This window comes from Sceloporus occidentalis, unplaced genomic scaffold, assembly GCF_023333645.1.
Source record: "Sceloporus occidentalis isolate IW3139 unplaced genomic scaffold, rSceOcc1.0.p SCAF_242, whole genome shotgun sequence".
Classification (NCBI taxonomy): domain Eukaryota; kingdom Metazoa; phylum Chordata; class Lepidosauria; order Squamata; family Phrynosomatidae; genus Sceloporus; species Sceloporus occidentalis.
The window spans coordinates 399,915-425,448 of NW_028317222.1; the positions used below are offsets into that span (position 1 = coordinate 399,915).

At 47.3% G+C, this 25,534-nt stretch overlaps 1 protein-coding gene across 1 annotated transcript; it reads right to left on the bottom strand.

Moving 5' to 3' along the window:
- Window positions 1-24,061, bottom strand: LOC149276307 (uncharacterized). The gene is made up of 15 exons (XM_089503710.1): window positions 24,007-24,061; window positions 23,189-23,488; window positions 22,786-22,919; window positions 22,249-22,338; window positions 20,952-21,026; window positions 20,728-20,790; window positions 8,086-8,187; window positions 7,270-7,404; window positions 6,081-6,203; window positions 5,893-5,980; window positions 5,574-5,664; window positions 4,853-4,958; window positions 1,094-1,187; window positions 516-596; window positions 1-266 (listed from the first exon to the last, which is right to left on the bottom strand). The coding sequence occupies exons 1-15, from the start codon at window positions 24,059-24,061 to the stop codon at window positions 1-3; spliced, it is 1,803 nt and encodes a 600-aa protein (XP_089359836.1).
- Window positions 24,062-25,534: the final 1,473 nt, after the last annotated feature.

Genomic DNA, 25,534 nt, shown 5'->3' on the forward strand with positions numbered 1-25,534 from the left:
TCACACGGCAACCGACGGGGGGACACCCGTCTCTTCATCCTGGCGGAGGGGGGGCGACTCGTCCATGCTGCCGAAAGTGGGCGAGGGTCGGAGGAGGGGGGTGTTCTCGTTGTCGCTGCTCTCCTCTCGGTGCTCGCCTTCGCCGCCATCGCCTTCGCCGCTCTCCGAGTCGGAGTCGTCCGGTGAGCGCAGCACGCGGTGCTTGCAGACGGGGCAGCTCTTCTTGGTCTTCGTCAACCAGGGATCGACGCAGCTGCAGTGGTACGCTGCCGAGAGAGGGACACGGGGTCACCGGGGGGGAACGGGCGATACGGGCAGAACAGTCTGCGGGGTGACACTGGGTGACTGCCCCTCCCCCTGCGGGGTGACACAGAGAGCCGGGTGACCCCTCCTCCCGCCTGCAGGGTGACACAATGGGCTGGGTGACCGCTCCTCCCCCTGCGGGGTGACACAGGGGGTCAGGTGGCTGCCCCTCCCCCTGCGGGGTGACACAGCGCAGGGCCTGGGTAACTTACCATGTGAGCAAGGCAGCACCCTCAGCTTGTCCCCTTCCTCGTATTCCTCCAGGCAGATGGCGCAGACATCATAATCGTCCCCTAAGAGAAAGCGAGGACTCGTTAGGCTCCGGCCGCTCGCCGTTAACATTTATTCACAATATATTCATTCTGACGCTTACACATCCCGAAGTCTGCACTAGTCTGGCCACCAAAGGGTTATTATTTGAATTCAGATTCCAGAATGTAACAGATTGGGCGGAACCTCTGCGGGTCAAAATCTCCTATCATAAAACAATCGATAATAGGGGGCGGTAGGTAGGTGGAAGAGCCTCCCAGCAGAAGCGGTAGAGAGAAGTTAAACACGCATGGGTTAGGCATACGGCTCCGACCACTCATTATATATATATGTGAACATGTGTGTATATGTGCGCCATCCCACACGTGTTGCGTGTTAAGCAGAATTTTTCCCCCCATTTGGTGTGCACACAGGTCATGTGACACCTGGTGGTGAGGAGCAGTAACTGCACCCGGTTCCTCACCCCTCCCCTCGCTCCTCACCCCGCCTCTCGCTCCTCACCCCGCCCCTCGCTCCTCACCTTTCTTAAACTTGTGGACAGGGATCTTCTTCAGCTGCTCTTTGGATAAGCGATTCCGCCGCATCCGCTTCCGGTGCTGCATGCAGCGCGCCACCTGGCGGGACAGAGATACGCGGCCCCCGTCAGACAACACGCGGCCCCCGTCAGACAACGTTCGGCCAGGCGAGGGTTAACGGACAAAAGCGGGATACACGGCACAGGCATGGATCACCCCCCCCGCACACACCGGGACTTACCGGCGGCGGCCCCCTAACCCCTTTATCACGAGGACACCGCGCTGGGCAGAGTCCTGAAACGGCTTCAATAAACTCCCCAATTCTTTTAACTCCTTCAGCTCTGTTTTACAGAAATCGAGTCTCGTCCATCTGCTTTGTTTGTTATTTTTATAATCTGGGGGTATTTAATTTTTGTTGGGGGCACAAGTAGGAAAGAGAAGATCCCGTTTTAAGAAAACAAGAGAAAATGTGTAAAAAATAAAAGGTTTTAAATTCTACACAATATTTTTTTTAAATCTTCTTAACCATATTTTATGCACACTAAATTATTATATATATATATATATATATATATATATATATATATATATATATATATATATAAAACCTATCCTGGACGCCAGGTCGCCATGGCAACTAGAAATCACTTGTTGGCGCCTGGGAGGTATTCCTGGTACGAGTGTATCAGGCCCGGCCCGGGACCCCCTGCTTAGCTATGGTCCACCAAAGAAGTTGAGTGCACGCGCTCAGCGTCACATCCAGAGGTTATCTTACTGGAACCACGACCTGCGGTTCGATGAGACCGGGATAAAATTATTTGGTTCAGATGGCGTCAAGCTTGTGCGGTGGCAACCAGGTGAGGAGTGCAAAGACAAGCGTGTCTTACCTACAGTCAGGCATGGTGGTGGGAATGTCATGGTCTGGGCCTGCATGAGTGTTGCCGGCACTGGGGGGGCTACGGTTTATTGAGGGAACCATGAATACCAACATGTACCGTGACATACTGAAGCAGAACGTGAGCCCCTCCCTTCGGGGACCGGGCCGCAGGGCAGTATTCCAACATAACGACCCCAAACACACCTCCAAGACCACCACTGCCTCGCTAAAGAAGCTGAGGGTAAAGGTGATGGACTGGCCAAGCATGTCTCCAGACCTAAACCCTATTGAGCATCTGTGGGGCTTCCTCAACCGGAAGGTGGGGAGTGCAAGGCCTCCGTGATGTCGTCATGGAGGAGTGGAAGAGGACTCCGGCGGCAACCTGTGAAGCTCTGGTGAACTCCATGCCCAAGAGGTTAAGGCAGTGCTGGAAAATAATGGGGCCACACAAAATATTGACACTTTGGGTCCAATTTGGACATTTCCACTTAGGGGTGTACTCACTTTTGTTGCCGAGGTATTAGACATTAATGGCTGTGTGTTGAGTTATATTTGAGGGGTTAATGGTTGTGTGTTGGGTTATATTTGAGGGGTTAATGGCTGTGTGTTGGGGTATATTGAGGGGTTAATGGCTGTGTGTTGGGTTATATTTGAGGGGTTAATAGCTGTGTGTTGGGTTATATTTGAGGGGCTAATGGCTGTGTGTTGGGGTATATTGAGGGGTTAATGGCTGTGTGTTGGGGTATATTGAGGGGTTAATGGCTGTGTGTTGGGGTATATTGAGGGGTTAATGGCTGTGTGTTGGGTTATATTTGAGGGGTAATGGCTGTGTTGGGTTATATTGAGGGGTTAATGGCTGTGTGTTGGGGTATATTTGAGGGGTTAATGGCTGTGTGTTGGGTTATATTTGAGGGGTTAATGGCTGTGTGTTGGGGTATATTTGAGGGGTTAATGGCTGTGTGTTGGGGTATATTGAGGGGTAATGGCTGTGTGTTGGGTTATATTTGAGGGGCTAATGGCTGTGTGTTGGGGTATATTGAGGGGTTAATGGCTGTGTGTTGGGGTATATTGAGGGGTTAATGGCTGTGTGTTGGGGTATATTGAGGGGTTAATGGCTGTGTGTTGGGTTATATTGAGGGGTTAATGGCTGTGTGTTGGGGTATATTGAGGGGTAATGGCTGTGTGTTGGGGTATATTGAGGGGTTAATGGCTGTGTGTTGGGGTATATTGAGGGGTTAATGGCTGTGTGTTGAGTTATATTTGAGGGGTTAATGGCTGTGTGTTGAGTTATATTTGAGGGGTTAATGGCTGTGTGTTGGGGTATATTGAGGGGTTAATGGCTGTGTGTTGGGGTATATTGAGGGGGTAATGGCTGTGTGTTGGGGTATATTGAGGGGGTAATGGCTGTGTGTTGGGGTATATTGAGGGGTTAATGGCTGTGTGTTGGGGTATATTGAGGGGTTAATGGCTGTGTGTTGGGGTATATTGAGGGGTTAATGGCTGTGTGTTGGGTTATATTGAGGGGTTAATGGCTGTGTGTTGAGTTATATTTGAGGGGTTAATGGCTGTGTGTTGGGGTATATTGAGGGGTTAATGGCTGTGTGTTGGGGTATATTGAGGGGGTAATGGCTGTGTGTTGGGGTATATTGAGGGGGTAATGGCTGTGTGTTGGGGTATATTGAGGGGTTAATGGCTGTGTGTTGGGGTATATTGAGGGGTTAATGGCTGTGTGTTGGGGTATATTGAGGGGTTAATGGCTGTGTGTTGGGTTATATTGAGGGGTTAATGGCTGTGTGTTGAGTTATATTTGAGGGGTTAATGGCTGTGTGTTGGGGTATATTGAGGGGTTAATGGCTGTGTGTTGGGGTATATTGAGGGGGTAATGGCTGTGTGTTGGGGTATATTGAGGGGGTAATGGCTGTGTGTTGGGGTATATTGAGGGGTTAATGGCTGTGTGTTGGGGTATATTGAGGGGTTAATGGCTGTGTGTTGGGGTATATTGAGGGGCAGTAAAGTTACTCTGTTATACAGGCTGTGCACTCGCTGCGTTACATTGTAGCAGAGATCATTTCTTCAGCGTTATCACATGAGATATAATAACATATTTACAGAAATGTAGGGGGGGTCACTTTTGGGAGATACTGTATATTATATATATATATATATAATGTGTTAGAGTGTCTGTGTATATACGTATATACCGGTATATAATGTTAGAATGTGTGCGTGTGTGGAGATGGTAGACTATTTATATACCTGGGCGTGAAGGGGTTAAAGTGGAATATAAGCAGAGCCGGGGAGGAACGTATATCACGCGTTTCCCGTTCTACGACAAAATATTTGGATCCTTCTAATCCCAGAGATGCGCGTCTCATGCGGTGTCTCTATATACACGTGTGCGCATGTATGTATATGTATATATATAGAAGTAAATACAGAGTGCCAGCGGCAGGCGGGGCCAGCATACCCCCAAACCCCCCTGTACACAGAGCACCGACCAATCAGCATGAATTATTAAAGCCGCGGCCGGACGCCCCGCTATATATACATACAACCTACATACATATACAGACACGCAGACACGCTTATCAACAGCGCACAATGTATAGAAACGTATATATACAACGTCTCAGGGCATGATCGCGTTATTCTACCCCCAGCAGGAGAGGATCGGGCCCCCGGGGGCCTCTGTGGCCCTTTACGGAGCTGAATAGCACGGGGAATTTAGAAGCTGAGAAACTAAAACAGAGACGATGAATCTACGCGGCAAACGGCTTAACAACTCCCAATAATCTAAGCCAAGCGGCCCTTTAAAGATAAAATGAGAAAGTGAAGCGGGCATCCACTACCAGGAGCCAAGGGCCACGGGCCCTCAGCGCCCACTTACCATCACTATGCACATGATGATGATGACGACGGCCACGACCACGATGAACGGAATGAGATAGTATCCGAGCGGGAAGTAGTATTCCGGAACCAGGTAGAGAACGGCGCTGCGGAGACACCAAAAACAGCCGCTTTCACACAAATTCCCCTCCAATTCCCATCATCCCTCAGCGCAGCGAGTGTATCAGAATCCCCCCGAGCAGGAAGTTGGAAGCCGCTTCCTGTTCTCTCCCGTCAGCCCGAGCAGGAAGTTGGAAGCCGCTTCCTGTTCTCTCCCTCCGTCAGCCCTAGCAGGAAGTTGGAAGCCGCTTCCTGTCCTCTCCCGTCACCCTGAGCAGGAAGTTGTAAGCCGCTTCCTGTTCTCTTCTGTCAGCCCGAGCAGGAAGTTGGAAGGCGCTTCCTGTTCTCTTCCGTCAGCCCGAGCAGGAAGTTGGAAGGCGCTTCCTGTTCTCTCCCTCTGTCAGCCCGACCAGGAATTTGGAAGCTGCTTCCTCTTCTCTCCCCGTGTTGTTTAAGCGGGCGGCACAGGAGCCTCTAGCGCTAGAGATCGTTTCCAGCCGCGCAGGCCCCTCCGTAACGCTATTATCACAGATATCTCAGGGCGATTTATAGTAATAAAGACATGAAAACGTAATGCTGAATACGGGTGAATGAGCCGGGATCGGGGACGCCCCCCACGGCTGAGTATCTGCCCCTCCTCACCCCCCATCGCCCCTTCTTACTTGTCATAGTAGGAGAAATGGCTCTGCAGAGCTTTCCCAGACGACTCGCCGATGAACACGGACGGGATGGTGACTTCCTTCCGGATATTGTCTGCGATAAAAGATGGAGAGGAGGAGAGACACAGAGAACGGAATAAGAGAGTAACAAGGGAGGAGGGCTGCGGACGCACAGACAGACGTGGGGGGGCACGGGACGGGACGGGCAGACAGACACGGGGGGCGCGGGACGGGCAGACAGACACGGGGGCGCAGGCACACGAGGAGAGCACGGAAAGGGGTAAGAGACGGAAAAATCCCCCCGCAGCGGCACCAAACTCACCGTCATTCCACACCATGTTCAGCAGCTTCTCGGAATTAACATTGTGCACCACTGCGGCTCGGAAACCGGCCTGCTGGGCGTGCAACACCTACGGAGAGAGAGATGTCACCCCGCAGGGGGAGGGGCTGACCCATAGCTGCCTGCGTCACCCCACAGGGGGCGGGCAGAAACTGATAACGCTCACTTACCTTGACATCAAAGTTACAGTTAAACCTCCGGATGAGAGCGAAGAACACGGTTTTGTTGTCCATCACTGGAGGGGGAAGAATGGGGGTGCAGGCATTGGTCGGCTCAGCCTCAACCAGGTACCCCTGCAGGGGTAAAAAGTCAGTGTCGGTATACAGTGCAGCTCGTTCAGTGTCCGTATAGAGCAGGGCTCGACAAATCCCAGGCGCCAGGTCGCCATGGCGACTCAGAATTTTGTCCTGCCGCCTAGGTGTTTGTCAGCCTGTGATCGCGGGGGGTGCTGCTGCTGTCTGCCCAGGAGTCTGGGCAGACAGCACAGCCACTCTGACCCCGCCCCCGAGCCTGAGACCCCTCCCACGGAGTGATCCTGTAGGCTGAAACCGCGATTGCAGAAAAACCAGCAATCGTGTTTTCAGCTGCCACAGGCAGGTTCAGGGAAGGGGGTTGTGTGTTGATTGGGTCCCCACACAAGTGTGGGGACCTGACCCAACACCCCCCAGCTCTCCATGAGAGCGACAGTGCAGCGTTAACCCCTTCAATGCGCAATCATTTAGGGGTTAATTCCCGTTTTGTACGGGGCTCTGCTGCTGGTGGTCTCCCTGGAAGCCCAGACAGGCCAGCAACAGCAAAAACGAGCCCCCCCACAAGCCCTTTGATGATTCCTGTAGGCATGGAAGCTACAGCAGTCATCAGAGACTCCCCCCTGCAATGGCTGCTCTATAGACCAGTAATTACGTCCCAGCTGCCAGAGGCAGCTTCAGGGACAGGGGAGAGGGCTCTTCGGTCTCCACATGAGTGTGGAGGGCAGCCCCAACACCCCCCTGCTGCCCGATCGCTCCATGAGAGCGACAGTGCAGCGTTAACCCCTTCAATGCCACAATTGTGTATAACACATTCGTGCGCCAATGGAACATCAGCATTGAAAGCGTTAAAAAATAAATAAATATATATAAAAAAACAACAAACAAAAAAAACCCAGCACTGAGCTGAAAGTCCAGGGTGCTTCCAGGTGAAACGCTGTGATTTTAGTAAGTGGGCTGATGATGATCGGATCCCTCCTGACCAACTGTTAGTTTAAAAAAATCCTGGCTCCTAACTTTCTTACCTGGCGCTGAGATTCACAACAAATTTGTCAAGCCCTGGTATAGAGATACTCGGTACCATTATGTGACAGCACGGCGCCAGACTCACCCGAAGTCCATCGATTGGTAACGGAGACCCAAACATGGCAGGGAGGTCATCGAATACCTGGGGGGGGGTGCTGTTCCGATCCGAGTACTGAAACGAGAAAGCAATCCCATAACGGACCCGAGGGGGTCTCTGCCCCTAGAACGTATAGGAAGTACCCCTGTGTGTATGAGATGCCCCCTCACCCCATCAGAGGGGGGGTCACTGCCCGTATAACGTATAGGAAGTACCCCTGTGTGTATGAGATGCCCCCTCACCCCATCAGAGGGGGGTCACTGCCCGTATAACGTATAGGAAGTACCCCTGTGTGTATGAGATGCCCCCTCACCCCATCAGAGGGGGGTCACTGCCCGTATAACGTATAGGAAGTACCCCTGTGTGTATGAGATGCCCCCTCACCCCATCAGAGGGGGGGTCACTGCCCGTATAACGTATAGGAAGTACCCCTGTGTGTATGAGATGCCCCCTCACCCCATCAGAGGGGGGTCACTGCCCGTATAACGTATAGGAAGTACCCCTGTGTGTATGAGATGCCCCCTCACCCCATCAGAGGGGGGTCACTGCCCGTATAACGTATAGGAAGTACCCCTGTGTGTATGAGATGCCCCCTCACCCCATCAGAGGGGGGTCACTGCCCGTATAACGTATAGGAAGTACCCCTGTGTGTATGAGATGCCCTCTGACCCAATCAGAGGGGGGTCACTGCCCGTATAACGTATAGGAAGTACCCCTGTGTGTATGAGATGCCCCCTCACCCCATCAGAGGGGGGTCACTGTCTGTATAACGTATAGGAAGTACCCTGTAATGTGTATATTTACCGCCCATATGATGGCGTCAGCGGCTGGCAGGCTGCAGAGGAGGAGAATGAGGGTCCCCACGGCGTGCGGCGGGGGCTGCGTCTCCATCATGAGCGGAAATCCCTTCAACAGAACGGAAGCTTTTACCCGGAAGGCAATCAATAATTATTCATTATGAGGGGGTTTTACGGCAGCCGTAAAGCGATCTCCTGCTAAGGCACAGCAGCACCTTACAGAGAAAAGATGTCTCCGGGAGGGCCCGGTCTACTCCACGCAGCTCACAATACAGACGGGGGGGTACAAGGTGTGGGAACAAACAGCCTTATCAGGGAGGGCCGGACCCAGATAGCGGGAGGAGAGGCCGCAGATTAACGGGGGCCGCATAACTCGGGGGCCACATAAATGAAAACATTTTAAATTCACACACATTCCAGGGCCGCGCACACAAGAGCTTACAATCTATTCCCAGCCGCAGGTGTTTCTCACACAAAATACTGGCAAAGAAAGCAGAATAAAGCCGGACACAGAAACACGTCAATGTCACGCAGACAGAACACGGACACGGGTGCCAGCTGGACATCAAGCGTGTCATAATACGTATACAGACTATATATATAGAGGGGGTGGGCACAGTGTATATACAGGGGGTGGGCACAGTGTATATAGGGGGGTGTGGGCACAGTGTATATAGGGGTGTGTGGGCACAGTGTATATAGGGGGTGTGTGGGCACAGTGTATATAGGGGGTGTGTGGGCACAGTGTATATAGAGGGGGTGGGCACAGTGTATATAGAGGGGGTGGGCACAGTGTATATAGGGGTGTGTGGGCACAGTGTATATAGGGGGTGTGTGGGCACAGTGTATATAGGGGGTGTGTGGGCACAGTGTATATAGGGGGTGGGCACAGTGTATATAGAGGGGGTGGGCACAGTGTATATAGAGGGGGTGGGCACAGTGTATATAGAGGGGGTGTGTGGGCACAGTGTATATAGGGGGTGTGTGGGCACAGTGTATATAGAGGGGGTGGGCACAGTGTATATAGAGGGGGTGGGCACAGTGTATATAGGGGGTGTGTGGGCACAGTGTATATAGGGGGTGTGTGGGCACAGTGTATATAGAGGGGGTGGGCACAGTGTATATAGGGGGTGTGTGGGCACAGTGTATATAGAGGGGGTGGGCACAGTGTATATAGAGGGGGTGGGCACAGTGTATATAGAGGGGGTGGGCACAGTGTATATAGGGTGTGTGTGGGCACAGTGTATATAGAGGGGGTGGGCACAGTGTATATAGAGGGGTGGGCACAGTGTATATAGGGGGTGTGTGGGCACAGTGTATATAGGGGGTGTGGGCACAGTGTATATAGAGGGGGTGGGCACAGTGTATATAGGGGGTGTGTGGGCACAGTGTATATAGGGGTGTGTGGACACAGTGTATATAGGGGGTGGGCACAGTGTATATAGAGGGGGTGGGCACAGTGTATATAGGGTGGGTGTGGGCACAGTGTATATAGAGGGGGTGGGCACAGTGTATATAGAGGGGGTGGGCACAGTGTATATAGGGGGTGTGTGGGCACAGTGTATATAGGGGGTGTGTGGGCACAGTGTATATAGGGGGGGTGTGGGCACAGTGTATATAGGGGGGTGTGGGCACAGTGTATATAGGGGTGTGTGGGCACAGTGTATATAGGGGTGTGTGGGCACAGTGTATATAGGGGGTGTATAAAGTAATGTATAGCCCGCTGTCTCACCCTGTGTATCCGCTCTGTTCACATTCTGGATCCAGATCCAGGCCGTCCGGTTCTTCTCTATCACTCTGTCTTGTCAGTCAGTCTGTCTCTGTAGCCCCGCCCCTTCGCTTCCTGTTGTTTACTTCCGGTCTCTGATCTGACCCCTGAACCGGGAGCGGAACCTGGGTCTGTGCACCGTGACGGTGTCCATGTAACCTCTTTTTGGGGACATACTAAAACGAATGACAAAATGGAATGCCCATAGACTATAATGGGGAGGAATGCCCATAGACTATAATGGGGAGGAATGCCCATAGACTATAATGGGGAGGAATGCCCATAGACTATAATGGGGAGGAATGCCCATAGACTATAATGGGGAGGAATGCCCATAGACTATAATGGGGAGGAATGCCCATAGACTATAATGGGGAGGGATGCCCATAGACTATAATGGGTAGGAATGCCCATAGACTATAATGGGTAGGAATGCCCATAGACTATAATGGGGAGGAATGCCCATAGACTATAATGGAAGGGAAAAGAATAATTGATTTTGAAATAAAAGCTTAAGAAATAGCATTTAGACCTTTGGCACACATACTCCCCTAGGACACACATGTGATCTAAAACTCAGATTACGTTGGATTATAGCTGTTTTCTATGGAATGACAGGTGAATGACAGTATTGATGGAATGCCCATAGGATATAATGGGAGAAAAATCAAACCTGTTTTTCAGACAAAACCCTCTGAAATATCATATAGACCTTTGGCACACATACTCCCCTAGTACAGAGACAGGATCTAACACTCATATTATGTGGGATTATAGCTGTTTTCTATGGAATGACAGGTGAATGACAGTTTTGAGGGAATGCCCATAGGATATAATGGGAGAAAAAATAATATTGTTTTTTTAGAGAAAACCATATGACATATCATATAGATGTTTGGCACACATACTCCCCTAGTACAGTTATAGGTTCTAAACCTCATATTAAGTGGAATTATAGCTGTTTTCTATGGAATGACAGGTGAATGACAGTATTGATGGAATGCCCATAGGATATAATGGGAGAAAAATCAAACCTGTTTTTCAGACAAAACCCTCTGAAATATCATATAGATCTTTGTCATGTATACTCCCCTAGTACAGAGACAGGATCTAAAACTCATATTATGTGGGATTATAGCTGTTTTCTATGGAATGACAGGTGAATGACAGTTTTGAGGGAATACCCATAGGATATAATGGGAGAAAAATCAAACCTGTTTTTCAGACAAAACCCTCTGACATATCATAGAGATCTTTGGCACACATACTCCCCTAGTACAGGAATAGGTTCCAAACCTCATATTAAGTGGAATTATAGCTGTTTTCTATGGAATGACAGGTGAATGACAGTATTGATGGAATGCCCATAGGATATAATGGGAGAAAAATCAAACCTGTTTTTCAGAAAAAACCCTCTGAAATATCATATAGATCTTTGGCACATATACTCCCCTAGTATAGAGACAGGATCTAAAACTCATATTATGTGGGATTATAGCTGTTTTCTATGGAATGACAGGTGAATGACAGTTTTGAGGGAATGCCCATAGGATATAATGGGAGAAAAAATAAACTTGTTTATTAGAGAAAACCCTCTGACATATCATATAGATCTTTGGCACACATACTCCCCTAGTACAGGTATAGGTTCTAAACCTCATATTAAGTGGAATTATAGCTGTTTTCTATGGAATGACAGGTGAATGACAGTATTGATGGAATGCCCATAGGATATAATGGGAGAAAAATCAAACCTGTTTTTCAGAAAAAACCCTCTGAAATATCATATAGATCTTTGGCACATATACTCCCCTAGTACAGAGACAGGATCTAAAACTCATATTATGGGGGATTATAGCTGTTTTCTATGGAATGACAGGTGAATGACAGTTTTGAGGGAATACCCATAGGATATAATGGGAGAAAAATCAAACCTGTTTTTCAGACAAAACCCTCTGACATATCATATAGATCTTTGTCATGTATACTCCCCTAGTACAGAGACAGGATCTAAAACTCATATTATGTGGGATTATAGCTGTTTTCTATGGAATGACAGGTGAATGACAGTTTTGAGGGAATACCCATAGGATATAATGGGAGAAAAATCAAACCTGTTTTTCAGACAAAAACCCTCTGACATATCATAGAGATCTTTGGCACACATACTCCCCTAGTACAGGAATAGGTTCCAAACCTCATATTAAGTGGAATTATAGCTGTTTTCTATGGAATGACAGGTGAATGACAGTATTGATGGAATGCCCATAGGATATAATGGGAGAAAAATCAAACCTGTTTTTCAGAAAAAAACCCTCTGAAATATCATATAGATCTTTGGCACATATACTCCCCTAGTATAGAGACAGGATCTAAAACTCATATTATGTGGTATTATAGCTGTTTTCTATGGAATGACAGGTGAATGACAGTTTTGAGGGAATGCCCATAGGATATAATGGGAGAAAAAATAAACTTGTTTATTAGAGAAAACCCTCTGACATATCATATAGATCTTTGGCACACATACTCCCCTAGTACAGGTATAGGTTCTAAACCTCATATTAAGTGGAATTATAGCTGTTTTCTATGGAATGACAGGTGAATGACAGTATTGATGGAATGCCCATAGGATATAATGGGAGAAAAATCAAACCTGTTTTTCAGAAAAAACCCTCTGAAATATCATATAGATCTTTGGCACATATACTCCCCTAGTACAGAGACAGGATCTAAAACTCATATTATGGGGGATTATAGCTGTTTTCTATGGAATGACAGGTGAATGACAGTATTGAGTGAATGCCCATAGAATATAATGGGAGAAAAATCAAACCTGTTTTTCAGACAAAACCCTCTGAAATATCATATGGATCTTTGTCATTTTGAACACTGGTGACTCTTGTAATATGTTGGTCACCAGAATGAGGAATCTGCACTCACACCAAAGGAACTCTGGTGCTTAACTGTGCCAGGAAGGGCCAGCTCCCCAGTAGATCAAAATAAATAAAGGCTCCAGGCACTCAAGGGTTCCAGCTCAGGCAGATTTATTAAAGGGAGACAGAAACAACGTTTCAACCTCACAATGAGGTCTTTATCAAGTTGATAAAACTGTTATTTTCTTTTGCTCTTTCTTTTTCCTTCATGGAATCTATGACTATCACCTCCCTGGTATTAAAAAGGTATTAAAAAGGCCAGTATAACTGAGCTGCAAAAGCAAATTCTGCATTTCTCACCACTAACTAAAGTAAACCATCTCATACTTGAGCAAAAGAAAATTGTGACGTATTATTGTCTATTGCAGCTGCTTGTTACCAACTGGCAAACGTATGTTTTATCAGAGAAGAGTGGATGGCATACTTGTGTGAGGACTCAATTCAACAAAATAACAGTTTTATCAACTTGATAAAGACCTCATTGTGAGGTTGAAACGTTGTTGCTGTCTTCCTTTAATAAATCTGCCTGAGCTGGAACCCTTGAGTGCCTGGAGCCTTTATTTATTTTGATCTACTGGGGAGCTGGCCCCTTCCTGGCACAGTTAAGCACCAGAGTCCCTTTGGTGTGAGTGCAGATTCCTCATTCTGGTGACCAACATATTACAAGTGTCACCAGTGTTCAAAATGACAAAGATCCATATGATATTTCAGAGGGTTTTGTCTGAAAAACAGGTTTGATTTTTCTCCCATTATATTCTATGGGCATTCCCTCAAAACTGTCATTCACCTGTCATTCCATAGAAAACAGCTATAATCCCCCATAATATGAGTTTTAGATCCTGTCTCTGTACTAGGGGAGTATATGTGCCAAAGATCTATATGATATTTCAGAGGGTTTTTTCTGAAAAAGAGGTTTGATTTTTCTCCCATTATATCCTATGGGCATTCCATCAATACTGTCATTCACCTGTCATTCCATAGAAACCAGCTATAATTCCACTTAATATGAGGTTTAGAACCTATACCTGTACTAGGGGAGTATGTGTGCCAAAGATCTATATGATATGTCAGAGGGTTTTCTCTAATAAACAAGTTTATTTTTTCTCCCATTATATCCTATGGGCATTCCCTCAAAACTGTCATTCACCTGTCATTCCATAGAAAACAGCTATAATCCCACATAATATAAGTTTTAGATCCTGTCTCTATACTAGGGGAGTATATGTGCCAAAGATCGATATGATATGTCAGAGGGTTTTCTCTAATAAACAAGTTTATTTTTTCTCCCATTATATCCTATGGGCATTCCATCAATACTGTCATTCACCTGTCATTCCATAGAAAACAGCTATAATCCCACATAATATGAGTTTTAGATCCTGTCTCTGTACTAGGGGAGTATATGTGCCAAAGATCTATATGATATTTCAGAGGGTTTTTTCTGAAAAACAGGTTTGATTTTTCTCCCATTATATCCTATGGGCATTCCATCAATACTGTCATTCACCTGTCATTCCATAGAAAACAGCTATAATTCCACTTAATATGAGGTTTAGAACCTATTCCTGTACTAGGGGAGTATGTGTGCCAAAGATCTATATGATATGTCAGAGGGTTTTGTCTGAAAAACAGGTTTGATTTTTCTCCCATTATATCCTATGGGTATTCCCTCAAAACTGTCATTCACCTGTCATTCCATAGAAAACAGCTATAATCCCACATAATATGAGTTTTAGATCCTGTCTCTGTACTAGGGGAGTATACATGACAAAGATCTATATGATATGTCAGAGGGTTTTCTCTAAAAAACAAGTTACATTTTTCTCCCATTATATCCTATGGGCATTCCATCAATACTGTCATTCACCTGTCATTCCATAGAAAACAGCTATAATTCCACTTAATATGAGGTTTAGAACCTATAACTGTACTAGGGGAGTATACATGACAAAGATCTATATGATATGTCAGAGGGTTTTCTCTAAAAAAAGAATATTATTTTTTCTCCCATTATATCCTATGGGCATTCCCTCAAAACTGTCATTCACCTGTCATTCCATAGAAAACAGCTATAATCCCGCATAATATGAGTGTTAGATCCTGTCTCTGTACTAGGGGAGTATATGTGCCAAAGATCTATATGATATTTCAGAGGGTTTTGTCTAAAAAACAGGTTTGATTTTTCTCCCATTATATCCTATGGGCATTCCATCAATACTGTCATTCACCTGTCATTCCATAGAATACAGCTATAATTCCACTTAATATGAGGTTTAGAACCTATAACTGTACTAGGGGAGTATACATGACAAAGATCTATATGATATATCAGAGGGTTTTCTCTAAAAAAACAAGTTACATTTTTCTCCCATTATATCCTATGGGCATTCCATCAATACTGTCATTCACCTGTCATTCCATAGAAAACAGCTATAATCCCACTTAATATGAGTTTTAGATCATGTGTCTGTACTAGGGGAGTATATGTACCAAAGATCTATATGATATTTCAGAGGGTTTTGTCTGAAAAACAGGTTTGATTTTTCTCCCATTATATCCTATGGGCATTCCATCAATACTGCCATTCACCTGTCATTCCATAGAACACAGCTATAATTCCACTTAATATGAGGTTTGGAACCTATAACTGTACTAGGGGAGTATACATGACAAAGATCTATATGATATGTCAGAGGGTTTTCTCTAAAAAACAAGTTTCATTTTTCTCCCATTATATCCTATGGGCATTCCCTCAAAACTGTCATTCACCTGTCATTCCATAGAAAACAGATATAATCCCACATAATATGAGTTTTAGATCATGTATCTGTACTAGGGGAGTATATGTGCCAAATATCTATATGATTTTCCAGAGGGTTTTGTCTGAAAAAAAGGTTAGATTTTTCTCCCAATATATCCTATGGGCATTCCATCAATACTGTCATTCACCTGTCATTCCATAGAAAACAGCTATAATCCCACATAATATGAGTTTTAGATCCTGTCTCTGTACTAGGGGAGTATATGTGCAAAAGATCTATGATATTTCAGAGGGTTTTGTCTGAAAAACAGGTTTGATTTTTCTCCCATTATATTTTATGGGCATTCCATCAATACTGTCATTCACCTGTCATTCCATAGAAAACAGCTATAATCCCACTTAATATGAGTTTTAGATCATGTATCTGTACTAGGAGAGTATATGTGCCAAAAATCTATATGATATTTCAGAGGGTTTTTTCTGAAAAACAGGTTTGATTTTTCTCCCATTATATCCTATGGGCATTCCATCAATACTGTCATTCCATAGAATACAGCTATAATTCCACTTAATATGAGGTTTGGTACCTATAACTGTACTAGGGAAGTATACATGACAAAGATCTATATGATATGTCAGAGGGTTTTCTCTAAAAAACAAGTTACATTTTTCTCCCATTATGTCCTATGGGCATTGCATCAATACTGTCATTCACCTTTCATTCCATAGAGCACAGCTATAATTCCACTTAATATGAGGTTTAGAACCTATACCTGTACTAGGGGAGTATGTGTGCCAAAGATCTATATGATATGTCAAATGGTTTTCTCTAAAAAAAACAAGATTTTTTTTTCTCCCATTATATCCTATGGGCATTCCCTCAAAACTGTCATTCACCTGTCATTCCATAGAAAACAGCTATAATCCCACAAAATATGAGTTTTAGATCCTGTCTCTGTACTAGGGGAGTATATGTGCCAAAGATCTATATGATATTTCAGAGGGTTTTGTCTGAAAAACAGGTTTGATTTTTCTCCCATTATATCCTATGGGCATTCCATCAATACTGTCATTCACCTGTCATTCCATAGAACACAGCTATAATTCCACTTAATATGAGGTTTGGAACCTATAACTGTACTAGGGGAGTATACATGACAAAGATCTATATGATATGTCACAGGGTTTTCTCTAATAAAACAAGTTTCATTTTTCTCCCATTATATCCTATGGGCATTCCCTCAAAACTGTCATTCACCTGTCATTCCATAGAAAACAGCTATAATCCCACATAATATGAGTTTTAGATCCTGTCTCTGTACTAGGGGAGTATATGTGCAAAAGATCTATATGATATTTCAGAGGGTTTCGTCTGAAAAACAGGTTTGATTTTTCTCCCATTATATCCTATGGGCATTCCATCAATACTGTCATTCACCTGTCATTCCATAGAAAACAGCTATAATCCCACTTAATGTGAGTTTTAGATCATGTATCTGTACTAGGAGAGTATATGTGCCAAAGATCTATAAGATTTTTCAGAGGGTTTTGTCTGAAAAACAGGTTTGATTTTTCTCCCATTATATCCTATGGGCATTCCATCAATACTGTCATTCACCTGTCATTCCATAGAAAACAGCTATAATCCAACGTAATCTGAGTTTTAGATCACATGTGTGTCCTAAGGGAGTATGTGTGCCAAAGGTTTTTATTTTTTTTATTTCAAAATCAATTATTCTTTTCCCTTCCATTATAGTCTATGGGCATTCCTCCCCATTATAGTCTATGGGCATTCCTCCCCATTATAGTCTATGGGCATTCCTCCCCATTATAGTCTATGGGCATTCCTCCCCATTATAGTCTATGGGCATTCCTCCCCATTATAGTCTATGGGCATTCCATTTTGTCATTCGTTTTAGTATGTCCCCTCTTTTTGCCCTCACGTTCTCCCCTCATTCATGCTGCATATTTATAATGATCAACCCCCCCATACTTCCAAGGTGGCAAATTCCCCACCCCCGTATAATGTATAGATAAATCAGTGACCGGCCCCTGTATAATGTATAGATAAATCAGTGACCGGCCCCCTGTATAATGTATAGATAAATCAGTGACCGGCCCCCTGTATAATGTATAGATAAATCAGTGACCTGGCCCCTGTATAATATATAGATAAATCAGTGACCGTCCCTGTATAATGTATAGATAGATCAGTGACCTGCCCCCTGTATAATGTATAGATAAATCAGCGAGCCGGCCCCTGTATAATGTATAGATAAATCAGTGACCGCCCCCTGTATAATGTATAGATAAATCAGTGACCGGCCCCCTGTATAATGTATAGATAAATCAGTGACCAGCCCCTATATGATGTATAGATAAATCAGTGACCGGCCCCTGTAAAATGTATAGATAAATCAGTGACCGGCCCCTGTATAATGTATAGATAAATCAGCAAGCCGGCCCCTGTATTACGTATAGATAAATCAGTGACCTGCCTCTGTATAATGTATAGATAAATCAGTGACCGGCCCCTGTATAATGTATAGATAAATCAGTGACCGGCCCCCTGTATAATGTATAGATAAATCAGTGACCGGCCCCCTGTATAATGTATAGATAAATCAGTGACCGGCCCCCTGTATAATGTATAGATAAATCAGTGACTGGCCCCCTGTATAATGTATAGATAAATCAGTGACCGGGACCCTGTATAATCTATAATTACATCACTAAGCAGCATAGCGGAAGTTGTAGCGATTGCAATAAAAAATCATACAGGAAATATATATTTTTTGACAATTTATTTGTAATAGTTTATTTGGAAATAACACATAAAGCCTTCGTGTCCCGGGTGGAGAACATGCGCGGCGATGGAGTGTCCTGGGGTGGAGAACATGCGCGGGGATGGAGCGGGACGTATCCTGCGAATCCTCACTGGCCAAGAGACAGATTCTCGTACAAGTCGTCGGCTGTATTCGCTGCCTGCAAATAATAGAACGTTACTATAGCAACGGGAGGATCCGTAATCGGATACCCCTGGGGGGGGATGTAGGCAGGGTCTATCTGTCACATTAAGTGGCAGGGGGCAGAAGGTTGGGGTTATTGGGGTATATTCAGGGGTGAGTTTCAGGACTCGTACTTTTAAATATTTTTTTGTGATAATACAGAAGTTTTTAATGCCAAGGTCGGTCTCTCTGCTAGAATGTGAGAAGAATGGGGGAGAGCGCGGCGGCTGCAGTTTAATGTTAGAGGAATGGGGGAGAGCGCGGCGGCTGCAGTTTAATGTTAGAGGAATGGGGGAGAGCGCGGCGGCTGCAGTTTAATGTTAGGAGAATGGGGGAGAGCGCGGCGGCTGCAGTTTAATGTTAGAAGAATGGGGGAGAGCGTGGCGGCTGCAGTTTAATGTTAGAGGAATGGGGGAGACCGCGGCGGCTGCAGTTTAATGTTAGAGGAATGGGGGAGAGCGTGGGGGGTATAGTGTGACAGAACCCTCCATCACTGGGGTCCCTGGAGAGGCCTGAGAGCCGGCCTCCTCCCTATCGACTATGGGCCCAGGCCTTGTAGAGACTTCTGTGTGTGGATACAGGGGTTCAGTTTCTGCTGATGTTCCCCATGTTTTAGCACTCAGAGTCTCAGAACTGTAACGTCAGCTGGACATCCTGTGGTATGAAGAAGGCTGATTGTCTTAGCATTGTTAATTGTATAGGTGTGAAGTGTTTCCCCTGTTATTGTGTGAGTTAGCCCTTGTCTTGGTGTCACTGCTGCATACCTAATTATCAACTACATAACAGGTAGCTGTTAATCCTGTGAGCTCCTGTTATCCCTGTGTCCTGGCCATTGTCTGTCTCAAGCCAATTATATGTCTATCGTCATTCCACGTCTACGTCCCCAGTTAATGTCATTATTTATGTCTCGTGTCATCCTGTCCTTCCCCCGGATATTGTGTTGCAGGATTTGATCTAATTCCTTCCTGACATGGTAATTGGATCATGTGATATTTGTCTTGCCCCTTTTCTTACTTGTGTATATATAGCTCTGTATTTGGTTTTAATAAATGAGTCCTGTTTGGGGTGGGCTGTAGCCACACTGTGTAGCTAAGCTTCGGATAGCCACAGTGCCAATGCAGCTACGTCCCCCCTTCTATCTACAACGCTGGTTCTGCCCGGCGCTGAAGGGGTTACTTGTTGGTGTCCTGTCAGGAGGAAGCAACATTTGGCGGGAGTACCCAGTCGGGGTACAGGTCGGTCCCGTCACAAGAATGTGTGTGTGTGGAAGTGTAGAGCTGCCCTTGACCATCATAACACCCACCCACATTATAATTCATATCCCCCAACCACCATATTCCTCCCCACCATCATTCCATCTCTTATCATTATCACCCTATCCATCTCTACACCCACCGAGCATTATTCCTCCTTCATCTAAAGACCCTCCCCCAGCATGTCCCGATTCATTATACAGCGCGGGGGGTATAGATACTCGGTATTATTATACAGCGCGGGGGGTATAGATACTCGGTATTATTATACAGCGCGGGGGTATAGATACTTGGTATTATTATACAGCGCAGGGGGTTGGGTATAGATACTCGGTATTATTATACAGCGCAGGGGTATAGATACTCGGTATTATTATACAGCGCGGGGGGTATAGATACTCGGTATTATTATACAGCGCGGGGGGTATAGATACTCGGTATTATTATACAGCGCGGGGGTATAGATACTTGGTATTATTATACAGCGCGAGGGGTATAGATACTCTGTATTATTATACAGCGCGGGGGTATAGATACTCGGTATTATTATACAGCGCGGGGGTATAGATACTCGGTATTATACAGCGTGGGGGGTATAGATACTCGGTATTATTATACAGCGCGGGGGGGTATAGATACTCGGTATTATTATACAGCACGGGGGGGTATAGATACTCTGTATTATTATACAGCGCGGGGGGTATAGATACTCTGTATTATTATACAGCGCGGGGGGTATAGATACTCGGTATTATTATACAGCGCGGGGGCTATAGATACTCGGTATTATTATACAGCGTGGGGGGTATAGATACTCGGTATTATTATACAGCGCGGGGGGTATAGATACTCTGTATTATTTTATGGCGCGGGGGTTGGGTATAGATACTCGGTATCGTTATACGGCGCTGTGCTCTGCTTACCGCTGGCTTCGGTCTTTTCGCTGGGCTCTGATTCTGGGTCTCGTGGATTTGCACCTGGTGTTTCTGTAAGCAGCAGGGTAGGAGGAGAAGTGAGTCGTGGGGTATCAGTGATCGTTATACCCAGGTATGGGGCTAGATACTCTGTATCACTATACAGCGGGGGGGGGGGTATGGGTCTGTCTCCGGGGTCTCCTGGGTTGAGGGGGTAGTAATTGGGGTCTCACCTTGTCCTTGGCTCTGGAGGGGGGCGTCTCGTCATCCAGCACGTGGTACACGTCGTCCAGCTGCGGCTGCAGAGACTGAGGGAGATGGAGGTTCAGTGAGATGTACTGTGAAGAACCCTGTCTGATCTTCACTGTTATTATTATTATTATATTTATTATTATTATTATTATTATATTTATTATTATTATTATTATTATATTTATTTGTACCCGGTCTGAATGTGGCTGCAGCTCCGGCCTTCAAAGAGACGATCCTATAATCTGGCTGGGGCTCTTAATCAGCCGGCCCCCGCACTACAGGGGGGATAACACAGGTGGGGGAACCCATTGTATCCCTTAATCCCCTCACCTGATACATCCCCTGTATACTGATGGGATTTGTGAGGGGATGTGAGTGATGGGATTTGTGAGGGGATGTGGCTGATGGGATTTGTGAGGGGATGTGGCCGATGGGATTTGTGATGGGATGTGAGTGATGGGATTTGTGAGGGGATGTGAGTGATGGGATTTGTGATGGGATGTGAGTGATGGGATTTGTGAGGGGATGTGGCCGATGGGATTTGTGAGGGGATGTGAGTGATGGGATTTGTGATGGGATGTGGCTGATGGGATTTGTGAGGGGATGTGGCTGATGGGATTTGTGAGGGGATGTGGCTGATGGGATGTGAGTGATGGGATTTGTGATGGGATGTGAGTGATGGGATTTGTGAGGGGATGTGGCTGATGGGATTTGTGAGGGGATGTGGCTGATGGGATTTGTGAGGGGATGTGAGTGATGGGATTTGTGAGGGGATGTGGCTGATGTGATTGGGGGTTGGGTTCGGTGCACAGTGAATGGAGATTGTATATAAGTTCTGTGTGTTTGTAATAAAGAGAGTTCGGTTTTAACCTCGAAGCATGAAGTTCTGTCTCATGATTGAGGGAAGTGCTGGTCTGTGACTGCTTTCTTCGGACAGCCGCAGCGCGTCCGCTTACTGGGAGAGGGAAGGAGCTGACGGGCGGATGTGTCCAGTCTGGGGCACAGGACGATCCGTCACATGTATGATACGCCTGGTGTGCGCGTGGCCGAGTGTGGTGTGTGTGTCCGAGTATGGTGTGTGCGCGTGGCAGAGTATGGCGTGTGTGTGTGCGTGTCCGAGTGTAGTGTGTCTGTGTCCAAGTATGGTGTGTGGCCGAGTGTGGTGTGTGTGCATGGCTGAGTGTGGTGTGTGTGTGTGTGCATGGCTGAGTGTGGTGTGTGTGTGTGCATGGTTGAGTGTGGTGTGTGTGTGTATGATGCATGGTGCCCTGGACTCACAGCATACAGAGAGCCGGTCTTCTCCTGGCCGCCGGGGTCGCCCTGGGCTTTGGGGGGTTTACCGGCTGATTTGAAGACCCTCAGTCCCCCCTGCGGTAGACAGAGAAGCACATGGTGAGACCGCGAGCTCCGTCGGCTCCTCGCCCCGCGGATTTGGCACACGGCTCGGTGAGAAGAGCGATGGGTGCTCAGTACCCCCCCCGAATATGCCCGGGGCGTTACCTGTTACACCATTCCGATGTAACGATGGGGGCAGTAAGGATCTTTCGCTTATACGTTACCCCTATAGTTTAAGGGCAGTAGGGCTTCACCATACGGGGGCTTTATTCTTCTCATAGCTGCCAACAGTCACAAAGTCCTGGCTGTCCTGGCAATTATGGGCCTGTAGATCTTGCCCAAAATCCATACTGCGGAGGCAGAGAAGGCGGGGGTGGGAGTTTGGGGGTAACAGAGCCACCTTATAGCGGCAGGCATCGGGTGACGAGCGGCTGGTACATGCCCTTTAACCCTATGTGTGGAGGGGGGCCCCGGGGTCACCTGTTTTTTCCAGATGAACGGGTGCAGCAGGAGCAGCGTCCCGGCCCCGGACAGGAGCAGCAGGAGCACGAGCAGAACGATGAGGCCGCAGAGGAGACTGGTGGAGTCTGTACTGGGGTCAGCGTATCCGGAGTCTGAAAAATAATGACAGCCGTGAGCCTGCCCCTCCCCCGCGGCGTCACACAGGAGCCTGCCCCTCCCACTGCGGGGTGACATGGGGAGCTGGGAGTCTGCCCCTCCCCCTTCAGGGTGACACAGGAGTCTGCCCCTCCCACTGCGGGGTGACATGGGGAGCTGGGAGTCCGTCCCTCCCCCTGTCGGATCACACAGGAACCTGCCCCTCCCCCTGGGGGTGACACAGGGAGCTGGGAGTCTGCCCCTCCCACTGCGGGGTGACACTTACCTCTCACATGTATGTAGGTTCCTTCCCCTGTCACCCATTTGCTGTCACATGACGCGTTGCAGAGGTATTTGTCGGTCCGCCCGTCCACTTGAAACATCAGCCTCTTCTTGATAATGTTGTCTGCCGGCGCAGTGGGCGTGACTTGCTGGCATGTCACTGGCGTGTTCTCCCGCAGCACGCACACGCTCACAGACTTTGCGTCAGTAACGGGGGAGACGGTTATAGTACATGTAATGGAGGCAACTTCACCAGTGAGCGCCACGGAGACGGGCGGCCCCTGCGTGACGGACTGGATACAGCCTGTGGGGCACAAACTGGTATCAGCGGGGGTCAGCCGAGTGTTTGTGGCCCCTGGGGGACGGGTTGGATACAGCCTGCGGGGCACAAACTGGTATCAGCGGGGGTCAGCCGAGTGTTTGTGGCCCCTGGGGGATGGGTTGGATACAGCCTGCGGGGCACAAACTGGTATCAGCGGGGGTCAGCCGAGTGTTTGTGGCCCCTGGGGGACGGGTTGGATACAGCCTGCGGGGCACAAACTGGTATCAGCAGAGTGTTTGTGGCCCCTGGGGGATGGGCTGGATACAGCCTGCGGGGCTCTAACTAGTATAAAAGAAGCTTCAGTAAGGGGCCAACCCCCCAAAACCAGGGACCCCCTAATAATGGATAAGCAGGGAACACTTTTGTCCGTCAGACACGTGGCCCCCACAGCGGGATCCGGATCATGTGATCGCCAAGATTCCGTAACATCCCCGGAACCGGAGAACAAGTCCTGCTGTTGGCGCCCTCCCAGGTGTGGCCCCCGGTGAAGGCGCCCTTACCTTGGGATGTGGGGGCCCACAGAAGGAAGCCCAGCGCACACAGGGCGAGCGCCATCCCCCGGAGTCCCGCGCGTTCCGACGGCCCCTGCTCTCCCGGACGCTTCCCCTTTTCTAAAATCAGGAAATTGTGGCAACCGGGCGAGTTCTGCGATGATGCAAAACAGCGCGGGGTTCTCGGGGCGGAGGGGAAGGTTCCTACCCCTCCTGTGAAGCACACGGACACAGCTGCCCCTACCTATTACGCGGGGGGGGGGGGGCAGTGAATGTTAGCAACCAAGGGCTTCTGAGGCCGGGATTGGAGGGCAGAACTGAAAGGGTTTGGGTCAGGATAACAGCAGGGGTATCAGCAAAGGTTCTAGGTCAGGGTAGGATGGAATTTAAAGAAGAGTCTCAGCAAAGGTTCTAGGTTAGAGCAGAATGGAATATAAATACAGGTATATGAGAAAAGGTTCTAGGTCAGGGTAGGATACAATGTAAAGACGGGGCTATGAGCCAAGGTTCTAGGTCAGGGTAGGATACAATGTAAAGACGGGGCTATGAGCCAAGGTTCTAGGTCAGGGTAGGATACAATGTAAAGGCAGAGATATGGGCCAAGGTTCTAGGTCAGGGTAGGATACAATGTAAAGGAAGGGATATGAGCCAAGGTTCTAGATTGGCTCTCGGTACTCATACAGACCGCAGCTTGTGGGGGTCCCTTAAATACCCCTGAATTATGGTGATATACATAACAATTTGCCCCAATACCTACTCCGCTACGACACTTCCTGCTTGGTGTGCCCAGTCCTTCTTCATGTCCCCCCCCCCCCCCAGATACCCCTCTTTCCTCCACTGGAGGAGGGCAGGAGTGCAGCGGGGGTCACGTAAAGTGACGTTCTGTGACCCTGTGCTAACGGTGGTATGTGGTGAGGTGTGACCAAGTAGCTTTTCGTGTATTTTAGAGAGCGTACATGTGTGAGCGTGTTAGTGTGAGCGTGTGTTAGTGTGAGCGTGTGTTAGTGTAAGCGTGTGTTAGTGTGAGCTTGTGTTAGTGTTAGCATATGTTATAGTGAGTGTGTGTTAGCGTGAGCGTGTGTTAGCGTGAGCGTGTGTTAGTGTAAGCGTGTTATAGTGAGTATCTGTTAGTGTTAGCATGTTAGTGTGAGCGTGTGTTAGCATGAGTGTGTGTTAGCGTGAGTGTGTGTTAGCGTGAGCGTGTGTTAGTGTGAGCGTGTGTTATAGTGAGTCTGTTATGCTGTTCCCGGGGTACATGGGACCCTGCAGTGCGCCTTTAAATATTTGCATAATTAGTGGACTTGCAGGACACAGAAAGCTTTTGATTGGTTGATTCCTCTATCCTGTCCATCCTTAGGACTTTGTCGCCATCTAGTGATAAATCAGAGGAACCGCAGCCTCCTGCGCTGCTCCCCGGCACCGCTCGTTAAAGCTGCTGTCCCACTCAGGCACGACATTAAATGCTCTCTCCGGTGCATTCAGCTGCATAAACCCGGTCGTTTGATTCATAACTTTGACGGTTAAATTGCATCAAAAC